The following is a 21805-nucleotide window of genomic DNA, read 5'->3' as shown; positions in this document are numbered from 1 at the left end:
TTGTGTAAATGCTGCAGAAATGCCGAAGCCATGCCAGGAGCCTTGGATAGCTCCCAACCAAGAGCTGTCTCACTGTCTGCCAGTAAAAACATCACATTCCTGGGTCATCTATAAGACTAGAAACAATAACTGCTTAGCACTTACTCAAAGATTCTCCTTTATGAAAATTTATTGCTTTCAAATGACTTAAAGGCTACATGTCTCTCAGAACTGGGATTCTTCCCTCCTTGCACTCATCGTATAGGACATCCTTTTCTGTTATTTCAGAGACTTTTCCCTGCAAACAACACAGCCGCCCAGATGCATACAAATCGTCTGTAAGAGGCAGCAAGCAAAAGCCTCAGGCAGAGCCATTCCGAGGGTCAGGACTTCTCAAATTTCTAACACTGGCAGCCCTTCACATAACCTCCCCTCTCAGCCATTAGTTTACACCTCAAAGATGGATCTAAAACACCTGCTTATTGTGCTTTAGTTTGCCTCTTTCCCAGAAAGATACTGTACGGGACATGACACTCCTCCCTTCTCTGCCTGGACTCATCTGTCTTCACTAGGGGAGACGTGAGCACTGGGTCTGTCCAACAGTACTGGTTTAACCTTCTCTCTTCCCAGAAGAGAGTGCTTCCAAGTTGCAGGCTGTGTTCTACAAGGTAACTACAAAATCCTGGAGTCATGTCCTCCAAGGCTGACTCTTCCACACGATGAATAGGTCCAGTTCAGGGAAGCTGTATGGTAAAGTAGCACAGCTGAGAGGCATCTGAGTGACTCTGCTTTGATGTACTGCACTCCTGGAAGAAGAGGGATGGAGGGGATGATGTTTGCAGTTTGATTTATTTTCAGTTTGTTTTCATGGAGCCCAGGATATTTTCAGCCTTAGTCCAATATCACAAATGAAACTGCTAATGAGTTCTGTTGATAATGAGACATTTTCCCAAGAGGATGAACTTAAACTGACAAGAACTTGGCTACAAGATGGAAGAGCTGAGATCTGCATCAGGGCTGATCCACAAGTGGCTCAGGACAGTCTTTCTTTATAGTGAGTTTAATCTGAAGTTTACTGACTAAAGCCCACTCCAAAACCTGCTTTGGCAGGAGAAACAGGAGCCTTTTGCTCCAAAAAATAAGCCTGCCATTCTTCTCTTTCAAATCACACCTCCCTGCCCATGTGCTTGAAATCTAGGGGAGACTTCAGAGATCTCCTCCCAGTCTGGCATAGCCCTGGGAGTCTCTCACACACTGCACACGCCTGCTTTCAAAGCAAGGCAGGCTGTCCCTGCAGCGTGCACGCTCACCAGCCATTCAGACATATAACTCAATGGTTTGGGTTTTTTAAGATACTGAGGAGCTGTGAGGTGTCAGGGAAGCTGGTTTCACAGCCCCAGAAACACCTGGACAATGCTAGTCCCAGCATGTTGACATCAGAGGAACCAAAGCAGTGGGACCAAACACAACATTTTTCCTCCCACACTTCTCCTCCCAGCTTCTCCCATCTACCTGAAGATACACTATGTGGAGAAGAAAGGCAGCAAAACCAGACCTACCAAACAGCAAGAGAAACATGCACCATAGTCCCACCTGCCATCTCAAAGAAGCAGGAGTGCAGCAAGAACCAGACTAGCATCAACCTGAAGGCTCCAGAATGGTTGTGCTCCTTCGTCCTCAAAATGGGACAGGACATGTCACCTGAGATCTTTTAAATAATTCCCCAGAGAGCATTTTTAAGAAAACCAGAGGAAGCAGTAAGGGCTGCCCCAAAGCCCAGGTGAAAAAGGACCATCACAAATGCACAGCAGCAGCTGAGTTGTCTGAAGGAAGCAGCCTTTGCAAAGCACATGCATTTGCTCTGCATAAGCCTCTAACAGCCCGGGCTCCATTTGAGACCAGAACTGTAGATGCTTCAATTGCAATTAGCTCTAATTAAAGCAGTGATCATATAACAGAGATAGTACATAAAAATTTTTCATTCTAAATGACAATGCAAATGCCATTTTCACACATACATTGTGTAATGTTTATTCCCTTCTGCAGGAGAGTGAAAGTCCGCTATTTTAATCCTACCTGGCTCTAGGACTGTCTTGATCTTGGAACAATGAAAGATGCAGATTCAATCCAAAGCTTAAACAGGGAAACATGGTATTCCTGAATAACCTCCCAGCACATTTCTCCTGCTCAGTTATATTCGAGCCACACAAACACTGATGGGGTGCATAGTTTAAATGGATGACATCCAGAAGACAGAAGAGATGCCTCCCATGAACATTTTTCTGCATATACTAGATAAGGCTTGGCAGTTTCAGAAAGAGACATACTGAAAACTCAGCAAGGTTCCTTCTTGCAAAGTCTGCTGGTTTGTTGCTGGCTTAATTTAAACAATGACAGACCTACAAATACAGAGACTGAAAAGTAGATTTGCAGAAATCAGGTTATTTTGTCAGATCAGATCACCGCTCTCTGAAACCTAAAATCACATCCTCATGGCCACACAAGCCCTAGCCTCACCAGCAAGCCAATGTATCCAGAAACAGAGATGTTCCTTAATGGTGTCAGGAATCAGAACAGTTCAAATGTTGGGAGTCTAAAATGAATACATCAGTCACAAACCAGCTTCTGTGGCAGCTTTTGATTCCCTGTTAGGGCCAATCCAAAATCAGACCATGAGAAAACTGTGGGTGTTTTAAATCCAGAAGCTTGTCTGAAAGTGTTCTTGTTATACACGAAACATGAACTTTTAATGCCAGAGCCCTCAGTGTGCACAGGGCTGTCAAAGGTGCTTGGAGGAAGACAGGATGGAGGGAAGAAGGCAAGGAGAAGAAAAGGTTTTCCAGTGAGCTTTTTTCAGTTCCATAAACATTAGTCTTCATCCCACAAAAGTTGTTTTCACAGTGTAATGAATTCCCTTCTCCTGCCACAGCAAATGCAGGATGAACTAGTCCCACCTAACAACTGTTTTTCATGTTTTAATGTACACACTTCACGTTCTGGCATCCACTCCTCCACTCACTCCTGAGGCTGGTTTGTCTTAGCATGGAAAAGTGCTGGAGGAGCATTTTTCATCTGAGAGGGACAAGAGAGGTAGATTAGGGTGAAACAGACCCTGCAAGTTTTCATCTTTCTGGGCTGCAGAGACTGTTCATGGCCTCCCAGTAAGGAAAGTTTTGCAGATTTTCCAGTACTGGTGGGTCTTGCAGCTGAGGCTTTGTCAGCAGAAACGCACTGAGAAGGTCCCTGCTTTAACTGCTCTGATCCTTGTATATCCACTGTGCCCTTGACTGGGCACAAGCCTATGGGGTTGCACAGATAAAGAAGAGCTAACACTTCAGTCACATCCTTTAGAAAGCAATTTTTTAAAATATTAAATCAAGGCAATTAGTAAAATGAAATTATACACTAAACCAAATTTAAAATCTGTATTTTACAAGGTACACTCCGATTCATATTACAGGAGCTTCACCTCTGTTCCTTCCCCACCGTGTGTCCCTGCTCTTCCTGTGCTCCTGCCCTCCTGTCTGCCCCTACCCAGGTTGCTGCCCCATAGCACCGAGGGCATCATAATGTCCACTGGAGAGGGTCGTGAGCAGCCAGGGAGGCTAAGTAGGAACTGCTCAAATCATCTTTGCTGCTGACACGTGCATGCTTCAGAGACACAGCCCAAGCACAGCTCTAGAAAAGAGCCTAGCAAGTTGATGGATTAATTAGCATGGAAAAGAAAGTTAAATTAATCTGAGTTATTAAGGAAAAATATCTTATTTGCAGTAAAATGGCATAGTAAACATCTTCAGTATATATTGGCCCATTTCCTTTTATATGATGATGCATACCTCTCACATCAAGTCACTAGGAAAGCTGTTACACCATTGCCTTGGAGCTATCAAGATGTAACTGGAAAACTTCATGCTATCTATGGAAGTGCAGATTGTTTGCTGTGGTACAGTAAGTTACATTCCATTCTAATCCTGTTGCAAAATGTAATAAAACAATATAAACACATTTAAAAGGGATACTGTATAGGATTTGTGGTCAAACAAAACATAATTGTCACTGTATCCCTTGAGTTTCAGCAGGGTTTTAGCACACGCAACCCAAAAAAACAGTCTGGAAGAATCTGAAATCTGAAGGCAGAAAAGAAAATGTGGAGCAGTTTGTTCATATCACAACATGCCAAAGGAGAACAAGGTTGACAAAAAGTAATTGTTTCATAAACAAAAGAATCGGAACACCAACCTCCGCAGAAGAGACAGCCAGCCATCTTCACAGGATCAGGCTGGTTGGCCCATGGACCCTGCTGCCAAGGACTGCCAAATGCTCTAGAAGGTGTGAGGCACCTCTCGCTGGGTATTACAAGAGCATCCCTCGCCAGGACAGCTGCGGAATGTTTTCTAAGGAATTAGCCTCACAGCAGTTGGCTTGTCTTGAAGCACAGCAGTTTATGATGACTTTAGGGTTTTCTTACGGTTCTATATTACACAGTATGGCCCCACCTTTCTCTTATGTAATGTTTGCCAAAACCTGCATGTAGTTCCCGAATTATGGTTACTGCATTTGACAGAACTTGTGGGTCTGGGATGGGACTAATCAGAGATGATGCTGTGCACTCCTGGACATCAGAGCCACTCTGACTGAAGTTTTCAGAAACTGCTGAGGAAGTTGGACACCTAAATACAAAAATCTGCTTTGGACTCCAAGCCTCTGACATACAAACAGTGCCTGCAGAATTTACCTGCTCCTTGCTGCCTTGTTGCCTGTACAAAGTCTGCATATATAAAATAAGAAAGTATGCACAGGACCGTAAATAGAAATATCACATTGAGGTACACATCAGTTAGGCTGTTCCACCCATGCACTGACATTTGCAGGGGACAAGAAATTGTTATGCTTTGTGAGCACAGCTGAGCCCTACGGAGAAGGCACTTCAGGCAACAACCCCAATTCCACCATTTCTGCCAGCAGGACAGAAAGAGGTTGCAGGATCCAAATAACAGTAGATCTCTGCTACTTTTGCTGTTTCCTAGATAGAGAAATGCTGAGATGTTTCTCTGCAGCTTCCAAAATCCTCTTTCTTTCTAAGCCCCAGACTGTGCTAGCTTTACTCTCAGAAGGCACAGCAGGATTTGCCCCAGAAAAGGACAAGCTGGTAAAGTATGTTGGTATCCCTCTACTTTCCTCTGCTGGGTAGGTTGTACCAGTGAGATGAGACATGTCAGGTTTTGGAACCAGACAAAACGTCCTGAATTAAGTGATCTCCCATGGCAGCAGCAGATCAGCTTTATAACTGGCTTTATAATTATTAGGTTTAGCAAGACAGCACTTATTTTTCTCTTTTTTAAATTATTTTTTGCTATCTGGTTGACTGATTTTTGCCATAGCCAACGGAAGATAAAAAACAATCTCCAATGCTGTCTCAAAACACCATTTATACAAAAGTATGTAGTACTGATTTAATTCTGTTCCCAGTATTTCCTACTATGCTAACCTATCTTCTGCACCAGCTGAAAGTCAGTGTTCTATTTTTATGTTGCCTTTAATGTGGGTGGATTTCACTGAGCCTTAAGTGAGTAAAAAAACCCCTATGTTAATCCTTCATTGACAATCTAATTCAACATTCCTGTGTATACATCTTTTTTTATTGTGGCTGATTATTTCAGTCTCAGCCTGGTTCAGGATCAACTGTTTTGCATTTCACAAATGTAAGCTCTGCACATGATTCCAAACTTGCTAACATTCCCAGAAATACGAAAGTCTTAAACCACCTTTACCTGGAGGAACAAAAACATTCCATAATTTAATTCTAGCCAACATTTTCTAAGGTTTTGTTATTTTTATCCAAATATACCTTACTATCCTTTTAAATGACAACACATTAAAAAGTAATTAAATTGTACTGCTGCCCTGCATCTTGTTATGCTTATTTACACCAGCAAGGATAACTTCTAAGTGCTCCACTTGTTTATCTCTGAATCACCCCCTGACCAGCCCTAAATTTACTGCAACCCAAGCCTTCATTGACATTTCCTTTCCACATATAAACCTTGTGCTGGCCCACACTTACACACTGTGCTATACAAAGTGAGTGAGTCTCTGTGATGCTACCTATGGCAAATACCGCCCACAGAATTGATAAACAAGTTTTCTGTTATGTTTGTTTAAATGAAACTTCTTACAAATGAGGAACCACACACAGCAATACCTCCCAGACAGAGCATCTGCTGTCTGCACGACAAGGAGCTTTGCCATATACAAAGAGCAGGGTAAGAGCAGGGTCAGGTACAGGCAGCATGCAGGGTGGAGGGTGCTGTCCTAATGACAGTGAGTTGCTCTGTCTGCTGGAAGCCACCGAAAGCGACTGAAGGCAGGTGCTCCCTGCTTGGAAAGATGGGAAATCATGCCAAAGAGGGAAGGAAGGGGAAACTGCCAGTGTTCCTTTCTCTTAGATAGGGGGCACCTATTTACAAGTTTGCAATGCTGCTGCAGACATTCATTTTGCACAGAGAGTACACAAAAGGCTCCTGCAGTGTCCAATATCCATATAAGCTCTCCAACCAAATGTAGGCAACTGTCATGTGAGCAGTACAGGAGCCATGGCTCCCCACCTAGTCATTCGCAACCAGCTCCAAACCTATCTGAGAGGTGATGAGCACAGGCCAGTGCAGGAACAACCGTCTGTTTTATGCTTTCCTGCCATCCAGCCACATCTGCAGGATGGACAGCAAAATCCCTGTTTGCACTGTGCTTCAGCTGCCTTAATACACTTTGCAAGCCTTTGCGCAGTTTCCTCCCAACACACACACACGCACACACTGCCATGGTCTCAATTCCATGATTTTCCAGGTGATGAGACAAAACTGTGTGGTAGGCTGAGTTGGGTCCCTGCACCACCAGTTGACCACCCCTGGTCACGGGGACTGAAAAGGAGCCTGAGAACCTAGACTTCCCGGCACTGGCATCAGCTTATTGCATGGTCCTGAGCAAATAGTGATGGTGGTGTGCTCTCTACCACTGCTGCCCTCCTACTTGGCAGGGTGGCTTATTTACCTACATCACAGACCTGCTGCAGACTGATTAGGCAGTGTTGGCAGAGTACTTTGGAGATGTAAGCAGCTGTCTAGGAGATAAATGCTACTCACAAATGTTTAGAAATACCACATTTGCCTTTGTTTGCAGTGTTGTAGTATTTCTGATTCTGCTTGAAAGCACATAATATAAAGAATTTTAAAAGTAAGTGCTCACATAAGAAACTTTCCACATCCTTAGGAATTTCCTACAAGACTTAGGATCTATTTGATTGAGACAGCCATTACAAATTCTTATTTTACTTGAGCTCCTTACATTTCCAAATTTCAGAGTGAGCAACTCCATTTTCCTTTAAAACCATGACAGACACCCTAAAATTTCAGATTATAGTTTTGAGACATTAACAGAATTCTGTATTTTGAAGTGAAGGTGATGTACTTACCAACAACCTCCTGCAATAACCAAACCGCCGGCTCCCATCTTCCCCCGTCAGCATGAAAGAGAAGGTCTCACTAGAAGAAAATATATTGCCCAGATCTTACTATCAGCACTACAGCACAGCTATGAGGTAGATCATTTAGAAAGGGATACTGCCTCATCCAGTAAGAGATTCTACCCACTGGCGGGTCTTCTCTTCTCCCTCTGCCCATCATATGGACATACTCTGTGGACAAATTCCATCAGCAGTAGAGCAAAAATATCTGCATGGCTGTGGACAACCTAGCTATCTTATTATAAGAAGAGAAAGGTGCTGAATTTCAGTTACATGGCAGTCCCTTTGTACTGCAGAAGAAACTCAAGAATCAGATTTTGAGGGCAGTATTCAAATGCTGTAACTCCCTTATCTTTTAGTTAGATCCTGTCTTTGGACTGTGCTTTGTTCTTAGAGGGAGAAGCTTAGATATTCTCTAAGAATAGAGAAATTATTTTCTAACCCAGAAACAGCACAGACTTCCAAAATCCAGCTTATTTTAAATCCCTGTTTAGGATAAGCACCATTCGTGACAGAGAAGAAGAACAGTTTAAGACTAAAATTACAGCACAGGTAAAGGGATGTGTCTGTGAATTTTTGTCCGGACTGAATGAGAAACATTCCTGACTGCTTTGCAAGTTTTAAATGGCACTATATAAAACACTTTTTCTTTGTGCTGGAATGCCAGGGTTTATATAATTATAGCCATATATGGGAGGGATATCTTTTTTCACAAACATGGGCTCATGAAAGGTCTGTCTAGGAGAGCGGCAGCAGAAGAGATGAAATGCTGTGTAGGCAGGGCTGTGTGCTTCTCATACCAATATTGCCCACATAGTTGTCTGCTTCTCCTTCAGTGTTTTCAATAACTCACTATTCAGGTGCTTCCACGTACTGAATAATACAGCCAAGCAACACAGAATACAACATGGTTATGTTGCATGTGCCATACATAAGCCAACAAAAAGTTCCATACATATTCTTGGTTACACTAATTCCTGCAGGTGAATGCTAGTTCCTTGTCATCGTTGAAAGTCCCTCTAGACACACTCTAAACAGATCTTACTTCATTTACGCATGTCTCAGACCATACATCTTAAAAAGCCATCTCATATTCTAGGAGAATATGGTAAGACCCCCCCTGCAGTACTGTGTTCAGCTCTGGAGTCCTCAGCACAACAAGGAGATGGACCTGTTGGAGTGAGACCAGAGGAGGCCACAAAAATGATCTGAGGGCTGGAGCACCTCTCCTATGAGGACAGGCTGAGAGAGTTGGGGTTGTTCAGCATGGAAAAGAGAAGGCCCTGGGGAGACCTGATTGCAGCCCTTCCATACTTAAAGAGGGCTTCTACGAAAGATGGGGACAGACTTTTTAGTAGAACCTGTAGCAATAGGACTAGGGGTAATGGTTTTAAGCTGAAAGAGGGTAGGTTCAGACTAGATATAGGGAAGAAATGTTTTACGATGAGGGTGGTGAAACCCTGGAATAGGTTGCCCAGAGAGGTTGTAGACGCCCCATCCCTAGAAACATTCAAGGTCGGGTTGGATGGGGCTTTGAGCAACCTGCTCTAGTTGAAGGTGTCCCTGTTCATTGCAGGGGGATTGGACTAGATGGCCTTTAAAGGTCCTTTCCAACCAAACCATTATATGACGCTATCCCTTCCGCCTGTTCTACTACTTCTACACCTTCAGATCAACAGGTTCTGTCACATAAATGCAGGAAAAAAAAAAGAAGATACATTTTTTGAGGTTTCTTTTGAATGAAAAAGAAAATGCAGGCCTGGGTCTCCCTTCCCTTGCCCTTCTCCTGTAGTCATTCATGAGGGAAGGAAGACTGGGCTGCTCTGCTGGCATAGAGCTTGGCTCCAAAAAAGTTCTCAGAACTGCATTGCTTTGAGCCAAATGAAGAGGTGTCCTGCAATGCTAGACAACCATTCTGGGGTAAATGACTAGGGCAGGTGGTGGGCAGGGCCCTGTCCTTTTTAAGATTTATTTTAAATACTTCTATTTATGCTTTTGGGTTTAGCACTGAGAGGAACCCTCATACCTCTTCCCCTCACGCACACAGGCCTGTGAGGCAGGCAGAATAGGGAAGAAAAATAATACAGGACTTTTTTTAAAAAAAAATTAAATACGGCTGCTTGAGCCTGAAGTGGCCAAGACTCAAACTGCTACTTCCTTAATTGGGCATCGTCGAGCCTGTGGCTGCTCCAGATGCACTCCATCAGCACTGCAAGCAGAGGAGCACCAAAGGGTTTACCTGTTGTATTCTGAGACAGGGAGCCAGTCCTTGGCATCAGGAAAGCAGAACTGAGGGATAGCCTTGAGACGTTCCTCTGCTTCACGCATTTGCTTGGTTGGTCGTTCTAGCTGCGGGGGAGAAAATTGAGGTTCAGTCAGTTACTGTTAGTGCCAGCTTCACAGCACCTCTCAGGAGGAGGGGTTACTAATGAGCTCTGAAGAGCAAGGGCCCATCAGCTTGTTCTTTATCTGTGCTTGGCAGAGTGAGGCATGACCCCAGGACAGGCTTACAGATGCCAATGCAATGAAATAATCACTGCTGGGTGGTTTTATTTTTTTTTAATTTCCCAAAACTCCCTTGTTACACAGTGGCCACTTAAAACACAATCCTAACTCAAATTCCTTTCTACTGCAAAAGCACAAGAGAAATTGACTTCAGTGAGTTTTGGAACACATCTTAATATAGCCAAAATGAGTCAAAAGTGACAATGAATTTAAACACAGTCTTTAAAGCACCTACTATCAGGTCAAACTCTCCAGCACTGGAAAAGATAAATTTGTAAACAGGGGAAGCTTTCAGTCACCTTCTTTATGCCCTTCGCTTTGTAACAGATCACTTTGGAACAATTATGAAAGCTGAATGATTAACTCCATTTAAAAAATAGATTTCTATTAATTTTCCAACTTATTCACTTTATTGATCTTAGAATGAACTGTAGATATGAATTTTTCTTTTACCTTGGGAAACTGATACGTCACTTCTGGGAGGTAAGTGTTTTTAGAGGGCTTCTTTTTCAGGGACACTACCACAAAATACTCAAATAACTCCCGTTCCTGCCATTCAATCAGCTCCAGTTCCAGGGTTCGATAACTTGGAGCCCTCTTCAGCATTGACTGGATGTGTACTAGACGCTGGGTATGAGCTAGCATTCAAAAAAAAAAATAAAGAAAAAAAGAAAAAAAAAAAAGAGGGACAGATCGTTACCTGGGAGTGTAATGAGTATGTGTAATCCACAGCCATTCACAAAAGACTTTCAATTTGCCAGTGTCTTATTCCAAGCATGTTCTCCTTTCAAAAGCAAACCTTCATACTGTAGTCTCCCTCACTAATTGCACCCATAAATCAAAACTCTCTCCAAGTACTGAAGTGGTGCAACACTAAGTCACTGAAATAATTCGCAGTTCATAACTGTTACCCTGCCAAAGGTCTGCTTCTTCTTTGCATATAAGACTAGATTATAAGCCCTTATGTGGGTGTGCAAATGCACTAGTGCCTCCAGGATGACACATCTCAGGCCTGACTTGGACCTGGTTTACATTGGTGAAAAACAGTTCTGTGACCTGTCCCCACGTAGCACAGCTTTATTGTAAGAACCACTGAAGGTGTATTTTCTCCTTCTCTACAGCACAGACATAGTCCACACAAGCCACAGAACAATCTCCAGGGAAGGGGGAAGGAAAGGAAAGAGGTGCAAATTGCCTCCTGTGGGATTGCTTCGCTTGTGCCAATTCAACTGAGGGGCAATCTTAGGGTCATGGTCATTTCCAGTCCTGATTCAAAGATATGCCTTGATCCAGTGACTTGTTGCTAGACATCTATGGCAGACTAGTCAGTAACATCATTACCAGTTCTGGTAGACCAATAAGTGAAAACAGCAAAGTAAAACCAGCTTCCTGCATGCTCTTCCCCACCTCTTCACACCAGGATCTCTGTGCAATGGCAAATGAATTATTAGCAGCACATGTCAACCCCTTAAGGCTGTATTCAAGGCAGACTGTCCCTTGTGGCAGGGAAATAAGATGTCACAAGCACTTGATCACAGCAGTAATTGACAGAAAGAAAGGGAAACTTCTTGATGACTAGCCATCATACAACTGGTTCAACAACACAAAAATTAAAAATTACTTTGATAAAGCACTTGGGTCTTGGTGTGACTGCACAACTAGGGAAGCTAAATCCCAAGAAATAACCTGCCTTGTCCTGCCTTGAGATAGCCCGACACTGCTGGCCAGTGCTTCATATTTGCAACAAGTGAAACCAAAGAGCCCATCCCACCCCAACAGATGGAGCCCAGTGAATCCTGTCATGCTACACATGACGGCTGGATCTTTGGCTTAGGATGCCCTGAGAACATCAACGTAAATAAAAGGTCACCCAGGAGCAGTCAGCTAGGGAGCCATCAGAATGAAGATCCTCCATTCCACAACAATGGGGGAAAAAGTTTCCCAGTTTACAGTGAAATTAGGGTATCTTCCCAAGAACAAGAGAGAGGCCAGGCCTTGCCTGGCCTTCTTTCATGGGCTATGAGCAAAAGCAACTCCTGTATTTTTTGACACAAAGAGAAATAGAACTGAAAATGCTTTTGGCCTGGCACCTGTTTACAAAGGAGCAATAGGTCTTTTTCCACGCATCACTGTACAATGTTGCATACAGCCTGTTTTGGGTAGTCTTACCACCACCTATCTGGAACAAATCTTTTTCCCTAAGACAATTTTTTCCAGCAAGTTTTCCTGCATGAACAGTAAACAGGTGACATCTGCAGTAGATAGACATGAATGCTTGCCCCTTATCTTATAACCACAGCTCTGTGCTCTCAGGTTTTTTTCCCCTCACGTACTAACAACATGAAAGGTTTCTAGCAATAAAATCTGTTGTTGCTGCCTTCCAGTTTTTTATACTTTTCTCTGTGCATCAGGACTCTTGAAAATGAGGGACTAATTTACTGGCCTGGCTCAAGCAGAGTTTGTGCAGGTGCTATGCACTGATAAACGAGTTTCTACAATTTGGAGACTGCAGACCTATTAAAGAGTATAAGAACCGCTATGCTGGATCAGACCCAGAATCTTGCCTCCAACAGCAGCTAGCAGTAAATGCTTAAAGCAGTGTATGAATAAGAAGGGAGCATATTTATCCAATCTCATCCTTCTAAGTTTGCACCCAGTAGTCAGTCTGGAAAACATCAGCATCTGTGAAGTGGCTGACAAAGCAAATCTATCAAAGGTCCTGTTCTTCATTATATGACACAGTTGCCAAATCCTTGTTAGATCCTCACAGCTCATTTTGTCCTTGCTTTCCACATTCATGCTCCTGTGTTGGAAACTTTGTGAGCTCTGCTGTAATGGAGTTAGCATGGTTTAGGAAGGAAAATACAGACTATGGACAGGAACAGCGTGCCATAGCAGGAGAATGTATGTTGATCAGGTCTGTGACAGTGGCTGACTAGAAGTCATTGAAGGCTGATCCCTTACCTTTAAACCTGTCATCTGAGTCACTCTCACTCTCGCTGTTCTCATCTGCAGAGGAGACAGAGGGATCAGTTAATGCAAAACTAAAGCACACATAAACTTGGTTTACCATGGTGAAACTGGGAAAAATCGTATCTCACACTGAGCCTTGTGATCCACGCATGCTCTCTCCTCAGTTCTAAAATATCTTGAAATAAACAGTATGAATGACTCCTTAGATTGTGTTTTCTTTGAATTAAGTTTCAATTTTGCTTGAGAATATGAGTTTCGTTTTGATGAAAGTGCAAAATTCATTCTCCATTACAGCAACAGGTTGCAATGAATCCCCATCTATGCTAAGCTAGAGATGAATGTGCCATTTGGAAAATGGATTTTAATCCTTCCACTTCTTTTTCAGACTTCAATTTTTTTGAAGAAAGTTACACAGCACTTGCGAAGTCAAAGTAACCCTTATGACCTTTGTCTGTCTGGGCAACATTTTCAATCACCAGAACTCACCAAACTGAGTGGGAGTAACATGCAAAAGTAACCTTATGACAAGATGTATTTTTGAGGTGTACTCACATTAAAGCTCTATTGTACTTCTACTACAAACATGGCCTGAATTTCTTTTTGGCCCCTGCTTTTCCAGAAGCAGTCTGAAGCACAGCGTGAGTTATATTCACAGACCAGTAATGAATTATAAGGTCAAAATTGTAAATTTTGGACAAAACTTACAGATGCAAATTACACAAAAAGAGAACTAAGGAAGAAGCTGGATAAGTCTAGCTGATCATGGGATTAATAGGATAGACAATGCTGAGAATCTTGTTTATTTTTAGCTCATCCCCATTTTCTCCTGTTGCAGACAGAAAGTTATCATTGTTCATAGAAGAAAGTTCTAAACAAAGTAGAGTCCAGGGTAGATGTGGAGGAAAGAAGGGAATCTGTTAACTCAAATGGATTCACTGAACCATGATGCTTGTGTCATACCTCGTAGGGACGCTGTCTCAATATTGGACATAGAAAGTTTCTTCAGCCGCTTCTTTCCCCTTTTTGCACTGTAGATGGAATTGATTCTTTGGACAAGCTGACAATAAGAAAATAAGGAATCAGTAAGACCAAACACTTTTCTGCCAGAAGACTTTTGATTAATCTGTCCAAATAAAGAATTTGATGGATGATAGGCCAGCTGAACCCCCCAAAGCCTTTACTATTTCAAAGTGCATTTCTTATCTCTCTTATTTTGAATCCCATTTGTTCGAATCACTTATTTTGAATCTCACTCCTTTACCTATGGATATATTTAAAAATACAATTAAATAACTCAGAAACCTAAATCCCATTTTCAAAAATCTCACAGATATTTGCAATAAAAGCATAATGAGCCTGAGGATTCAAAGGTACCTGTTATCGTCTACCACCTCATTCCTCTCTCTGCTATTGTTTCTCACTTCACGTGTGTTGTCTAAGTAACAGTGATCCATTAGCCATATTCAACTTTGTGAAACTCTCATGGGCCTTAAGATCATATGCTTATTTTTAATACAAGAGTAACATGTGTGTTAGCACCTCTCTGAACTGAGATTTTACTGTGTCCAAATAAGTGCAGAAGGAGATGGCCCTAAGTTTTTAAAGCCTTTTCAGATACAGAGTGAACCAGTTGCTTTGAAGCTATATCGTATCAGCTGAGGATCTGGCCCATATGGACTTCTCCTCCCTCCCTCTCCCAACTTGTGCTGTACTTACCTTACTTCAGAGGTGCTGTATCTACTTTCTCCAATCTTATCCTTCAAAAGTATTTTGAAGTTAGCTACTAGTGCTGGCTTTAGCTAGCTTTAACCAGCACTAGCCAGAATTTTAACTCCTGGTAATCATCTTTATGACTTCGCTCAGTAGGGCTAATGCAGATAATAACAGTCTCTCAAAAGAAATCTGAGACGATGGAAAATGTTAATGAGAGAACTTGTGCTTAGTGCTTTCAACAAGAGGTTGGGATTACTAAGAATTCGTAATTAAACAGAATATTATAACTTCTGGAGAGTCATAAATACGTAGCAATTAATCTTCATAATGTTTTTATGAGTTGGGAATAGCATATTTCATTCCATAGCAGCTTCACTTATAGAACTATGATACAATTTGCAAAAGCTGTTTTACCTCAGCTCACAGAGAGAAGTAAACTCCGTGAGAGAAACTAATTCACTGTAGACACAGTAGAAAGTCTGCAACAGAGCACAGACTGGAACAAAAACTCATGCAACCCCTCCAACAGAGGAAGAGGGTCTGGCCCAGAAGGGACAGTTTGAAGTGTTAAAATTGTCACTTGTTCTCCTACTTGAAGCAGTATTAGGGATTTTGCCTCTACATGCTGGTTGAATCATGTGCAACCCACTAGCAAGGCTCAGCTGGAACTTCTGTGCTTGTGGCCATGCGCCTGGCTCTGCCCACTGGGAATACGCACAGCACGATGGCAGAACCAGCAGGACAAAATCCTGCCCAGCTCCAGCACGTGCGCTGGCCCAGAAATTCCTGTCCCTAAGCGCTAAACAAGGCATCGAGAACCAGGAGTGAGAGACCTTGCTGGGATTTTTCGCTCCCCTCACTGCGCTGCTTGGCACTTTGCCTGTTTGAGCTGCTTCACCAGGGGTAAAATACCTGCACTGTGGTGAGGAAAGCCCAGATGTTTAAAGCATTTGGATATTGCTTCACAGAGCATCACTGGGGGTGGTACAGAACAGGAGTTTTTCAGGTTCGAGTTTTTCCCTCTAATAAATAACATTTTCTCAATAAAAAACTGAGATTCTTCAGTAATATGTGAGTGTAGGAGCTAGAGTGGTCAGAAATATAAATTATCACAAGATTTATGATAAAACGATGAACATTCATATGCTGAAAACATAAATACCCCCCCCTCAAAAAAAAAAAAAGGAAGTTGAGTACAAAACTAACAGTCAAACTTTCCAAGTTTTACTCAAAACCAAGTCGTAAGCTACTCTGTAAGTTACTCTGTAACTTCCTTCAGAGATGTCTGCTCATTTGTGCAGTTAAATAGTATATTCCAAGAAAGTAAAAATATAGTAAATAATAAGGACGTGGGATTAATTTCCTCCCTTTTGTTTGTTTCCTATTTAGATAGAATTTCAGACTAATTGATAAGAACTTAAAGTCTCCCTCTACTCACAGTATTTACAGCTGTGTACTTTAAAATATGCTCTCTAATAAGAAGAGGAAAGAGCTGAATATACAGTAAAAATCAACTTTGTTCACAAGCCAAAAAAAAAAAAAATATTGGCAGTTGTTCCCCCCTCTGTTGCTATTGTACTAGAAAGTTTGTTGGGTTTTTTGTTGTTGTTTGGGGGCTTGGTTTTTTTTCACATTCCTTTCTGAATTGGAAAACTCCTTGAAAAATGAAAAATTAATTTTTACATCTAATCCATCAAGCCAACAGAGTTATCAGGATGGGGTAGGTTGTGAGTAAATGAAGGGAAACATATCAGGCCAATAATATTTTCCTGAGACAAATGATGGGGAAAAAACCCACTTCAGATGCCGCTGCCTGTTATAAACAATAATTGCTTGGCCATGACCCATTCAAAATCATAAAGTTAGGTACACAACAATGTTCTGGCCCACTGAGCCTAAAGAAAAGTGTGGAAAACAGAACTGGCTTAAAATCAGCTCTGTGCAAAGGTGGCAATCAGATGTTTGCTACTGTTGGACCAGGGCAGAGTTACCAACTTCTTATGAAGGGATTTTCACAGCACAGCTCTATGTAAAAAAGGAGTACGTCTTGGCTCCTGAGAGTTACTGTTTCTGGTTTTATATCCATTTTCCTTTAGGATACAAAACCAGCTTTCAGTGCTGGCTAAAGGCTGGACAGAAATTTGCAAGCTCTTGCAGACAGGTGACCTATCCACAGCATAAGCTTAATCAGCCTGCCAGTACCTTTGGGATCCTCCTGGCCCGCCGTGTAGAGAGCAGCTCGCTTGTGGTACTCAGGCTGTCCTCATTGAGGCTGGAAGGGGAGGAGGGAATGCCAAGCTGAGCCAGCAGCAGCATATCATCGTGGCTGTGCCGCTTGGGCAGCCGTGGTAAGCGGTGGCTCTTCCTTTCTGACCAGTTCCCAATGCGCAGAGACTGGCTGCTGGGCTTCGAAGGCAGCTGCAGGAACAAGAACAGCTTGAGCTCTTCTGCAACACTTAGCGCAGAAGCAGCTCTTTGTGGTGGCTACACAAGGACATCCTGCCAGGCGAGCCACTGCTCTGTCTGATATGTGCCAAGACTGGGTTTAAGGTGAAAACAAAGAGACAGGGGTCAATATCTAACACTTTAAAGTTCAAAGAAAACAAAAGTACTTTGGGCTTTGGTGCATTTCCATGCACCCACATCAGGTCAACTCTACGAGCCTTCAAACCTAATTTAAAGGCTTGCCTGACATCAGAACACTGACATAATGGGCCTGATCCATTTCTTTCACTTGCAGTAGTGAAAATGAAGAGCAATTACATTAAAGTTGCTATTTTATCCTAGAGAAAGCAAGCAGAAAATGAAGCTTGCTGTATTTCCATGGTGTTAAGATGTTTTAAGATCTGCCAGTGTGCGGAGGTGCAGTTACAGCTTTGTCCTGAATACCCAAAGAATTCCCTTTAAAACATGAAACTGTTATCATTGCAGGGGGAAGGGAAAATCTCACTGACAGGATTAAGCACCAAATAATAGCTGTCTTTAAAAAGTTGGGGCTCTTTTGGAGCAGTCCCTCAAGCAGCTCTGCCCAGCTCTCAGGAAGGTTAATTGGCAGGCTGGCAAGGCCGGGTCCCTGCCTTCTCCTCCCAAACACAAACACTGTAAGAAGATTAACCAGCATGTCTAGAGGAAAGTGCTATTATGTCAAGCAGCTGACAATTGGCATTTGTTAATATTCTATTAGCAGTATTACAAGCTATAAACCTGCAGTAATAAATGTCCCATTTGTTCTGCTTGGAGGGCTTAGCTATTATAGCGCCATACTATCTGGGATTAAGCATAGGTGTTTCTGTATGTGTGGGTTTTGCATCACAAATACAATGTCATCAATAAAACATTCTTTTTATATCTGATGACTTCAAAAACTGAAAATAACAAACATGAAAGGAGAAGACATGGTGGGATTCAAAATGACCACAAGCCAGTGTTTTTGATGTCTCTGCTTACCACAGGTTAGCATGCCAGGAAAATCTGCAGCAGTCTATACTTTAATGAAAGGAATTCTTTTTGGAGATGATTGTTGAAAGTCTGATGACCTTCTGATATCTTCCATCTTGTTTATCATCATCCATGACTGAGAAGTCATGTTGCTAATCCAGCTATGTTGCTATGCTGGAAAAACTGGGTGATAAATTGTTGCCAAAGCCACCATTCTTCAGGAAATTGAGACTTTTCTATTTCTGGTCATTGGAGAATTACCCAGGCCCATAGGTGACCTGCTCTTAGTGTCTCTTTGCTTTATCTATCAGCACAATGATAGTGCAATTATGGCAGGACTGACTCCTGGCAGCATGTCAAAAAGAAGCTACCAGAATAAAGACAGCCCTGTTGCAAAGATATCAGAGAGTACTTATTTACTGAGTAACTTTACAGAAGTCATTTTAATCTGTACATTCTTTGGTCACCATGTGTAAAACAGAGAACAGCAGACAGTATCTTACTATGGACCTATATGGTTCCTACCCTAATGGTACACCCTGTTGGATCCTCTAGATGCTACACATTTCCTGTTAACACATACAGCCAAAAAGAATTGTTACGTATCTTATGTCTCTCACTACAAGATTATCTTCGTGGCTACAGTTTCTGTTTCTCCTTACTCTGCCTGATTACTACTTTCCGCTTGTTCCCTTCTCAGTAGCTTTGCTGAAAACACTCCTGGTTTACAAATGATGTGCTAGGTGCATACTAAGAATCCTGGTAATACTTCTTTCATCTGTTGGACTGCAATGCTCACATGCACACAAAATAAGTGCAAGAAAATATATTCAGTTTTGTTCTAGGTCTCTTTACAAGACAAAAATGTAAATTGTTGTGACCTTTTGTTCAACTGCAAATTTTCTGTTGATTTAGTGCAAAACAAAGTTCCTTTAAAAGGCATTTTGAATCTCAAAATTAAGTATGTGATAAAATCTATGTTATTCCTTATGAACACAAGGATCCCATAAACAACAAAGCAACCTGGCATTTCATAGCATTCACAAAAACCAGACTGCTTTGGAAAATTCACCACAAAACGGAAAGTCTGCAGAGTTCCTGATCTTTTACTTTATGCTGTAAACACAACTTATACAGCCTCATTAAATACAGACACTCAGGCTTTTCTGATTATTTTATTATTCATTTATTTATTGGGAGGGCATACCTGGCCTTCTCCATTTTACAATAAAACGTGCCACGCTATGCACTTCACATTAGCAAAGTCACAATAGGCCTCACATATCAATGCATGGGTAAGATTAAGCAGCTGACTTTTTCCCTCCTGTACCTACTAAAAGCCCAGCAGCAAACGTGAAGGCAATTCACAAAGAGGTGCAGCCATACTTATAATTTAGGGCCAGATTCCGCTCAGAAACAACCGTGGAAGGATTCTGCTTAAACTCATCAGGCCATAGCCAGCACAGCGCTGAGAAGCTGAGCTAGAGCTGCCAAGAGCATTCCCAGCAACGATTTATGCATTTGATTGCACTCTTTTTCCAGATACCCTCTGTCATTCAGTATGGCTGCTCTTCCTCCTATGCTGTGATTGATTTTCTCGCAAAAGTTTTAAACAAGCTTTGAGCACAGAAAGATCAGTGCCGTCACGCCATTACCTGGGGAGGTGATGTGTATTTCCTGTCCTGCGGCGTCCACATCCTGTGCAAAGAATCTAGGGAATTCTCGGAAAGCTGATGGGATTTTCGGCCCGCGTGACGGCCTTTCAGCTCCACATCCTCATATGGGTTTTCCTTGGGTGACTCGCCTTCACATTTTATTTTTTTTTTTAAGAAAAGAAAAACAGACAGGAATGTAAAGTGAAAAAAAAATAAAAATCATGTGAACCCAGTGAAAGGCTTTTAGAAAAGCTCCTCGGCTTTCAGCATGACTCATCCCTCTAGCTGCAGCTGGAAGTATTTGGAGGAGAACTTGGCTATGAGGTCGACAAGTTTCTTTGGGGTTTTTTTTATGGCTTTTTTTTTTCTTTAATAAAATGCAAAGATTTCACAAGACGTGCTTCTGAGCATCCACAGCTGTGGAAAATTTATTGATATATAAAAGCTAAGGCACATAACTACTTTAAAGTGTATCAGTAGATTTTATAAATCTATAGCAGCCACTCACAGGGTGAAATGAATAGCAATAAATAACAGTTCTCAACATATCACCCTTACACACAATAAGACAACTTTTATTTGATGCTACCTTCACTTTTCCCCTGAGAGAAGGTAAAGAAAGAATAAACACTTCAGCTCAGCAGTGCCAAGAGAGAAGATTGGAAAATGTAAAAGAGGAGGGGATAATTTCTGCCCTGACCATAACGCATCCTCAAAGTATTCTTTAAAATACATTGTGTTTTCTAATTAAGCAGCTATTCATTTCAAATCACGCAAAACTAATATCGCTCAGAAGGAAACTCATCCTGCCAGTAATATATAGAGGCTTGAACAGTTAATCACTAAGTATGACATAAAGGAAAAATACATCAAAAAGCAGACTGCAATCTTCGAATTTTTAGCATTTGAAAATGTAAAAATTTGAAAATGCAAAATTTGTAGTCCAGGTTTAAATGAGATCCAATACACTTCGGCAGCCTAAGAACCAGTGGAATAACCTATCGTCTTCTCAAAACTTCTACACTCACTAAAACTCTCACTGAACTAAGCAGCATGAAGATGAATGAGTGGCATCAGCAAAATGAACATTTTGTATGCATTTCTTCAAATACTTCATAATCAGCAACTGGCTTAGAACTTCAGGTTTTTCGAACACAGGGTCCTTCCAGTTTTCCAACCATCTTACACAGAAAATCACCTTCAATAAAGCAATCTACTCAAATTCCAGACCTGAATTTGCAGAAACTTGCAACATGCAGGAAGTTCAAAGCTTTTGAACCAACTTGCTTTTGGTTTTATATCTAAAGATGACTGTAAAACTCATGGTTTCAGTACAATATATATTGCAATACAAGCTACTGAATATAAGAAATTCAGATTTTACTACATACTGCATCAATTAAGAATTGAAAACAGAAAGATACAGCATGGTTTATTATTCACACTGTTACAGAAAATAGCCACTGCTTTCACAGAGGTGACAGTTGTGGCATAGGTATTTTCAGTGACAGGACGGCCTGGATTAATACCCAGTTTGTTTGATTACCCATTTTTTTGTTCTAGTCAGAATTTTACTTTCTTCATTGTACAAAAGAAAACAAAAGTAGTTTGTGCTTTCTACTTTATTGTTAAGCCTGGAAGCGTGAGTCTGCTTGATTCATCAATTATAGCAATAAGAGCTTTTGCTTAGCAAGTTCACATATTCACAATACAAGTAAAAATACAGTTTTGCTTCATTAGCACATCATACTAAGATTTCTAGTCAAATATAAGAACAAGAGTGAATGCTTTTGCTTTGTGTTAATTAGAAGCCTGAATAACTGCTGCTCTTGAAGAATGTTTGAATTGGCAATCACAGCTTATTATTTCATCCAGAGGGAATCTGATTCTAGAGGCTGCACTATTATCATAGTCAATCTGCACGCCACATGGAAAGAACACGTTCAGGTGCATGGGGTACTCAGAAGCAAGACCTTTTGATGAACAGGATTAATCTTAAGCAACAAATATTCCTACAAAAATT

The 21805-nt window shown here is 41.6% G+C and overlaps 1 protein-coding gene across 1 annotated transcript in view; it reads right to left on the bottom strand.

Moving 5' to 3' along the window:
* Positions 1-19931, bottom strand: part of ST5 (suppression of tumorigenicity 5) — a gene marked incomplete at both ends in the record, with an annotated part of 29154 nt that extends 9223 nt beyond the window's left edge. Inside the window, 7 exons of the mRNA XM_009695437.1 lie at positions 7448-7517; positions 9738-9847; positions 10457-10641; positions 12968-13012; positions 13937-14033; positions 16892-17107; positions 19783-19931. Coding sequence (XP_009693739.1) covers positions 7448-7517; positions 9738-9847; positions 10457-10641; positions 12968-13012; positions 13937-14033; positions 16892-17107; positions 19783-19931 — 872 coding nt within the window. The remainder of the gene's footprint in view (positions 1-7447; positions 7518-9737; positions 9848-10456; positions 10642-12967; positions 13013-13936; positions 14034-16891; positions 17108-19782) is intronic.
* Positions 19932-21805: the final 1874 nt, after the last annotated feature.

This window comes from Cariama cristata, unplaced genomic scaffold, assembly GCF_000690535.1.
Source record: "Cariama cristata isolate BGI_N322 unplaced genomic scaffold, ASM69053v1 scaffold43510, whole genome shotgun sequence".
NCBI lineage: Eukaryota > Metazoa > Chordata > Aves > Cariamiformes > Cariamidae > Cariama > Cariama cristata.
This window is presented reverse-complemented; position numbering and strand designations above follow the sequence as displayed.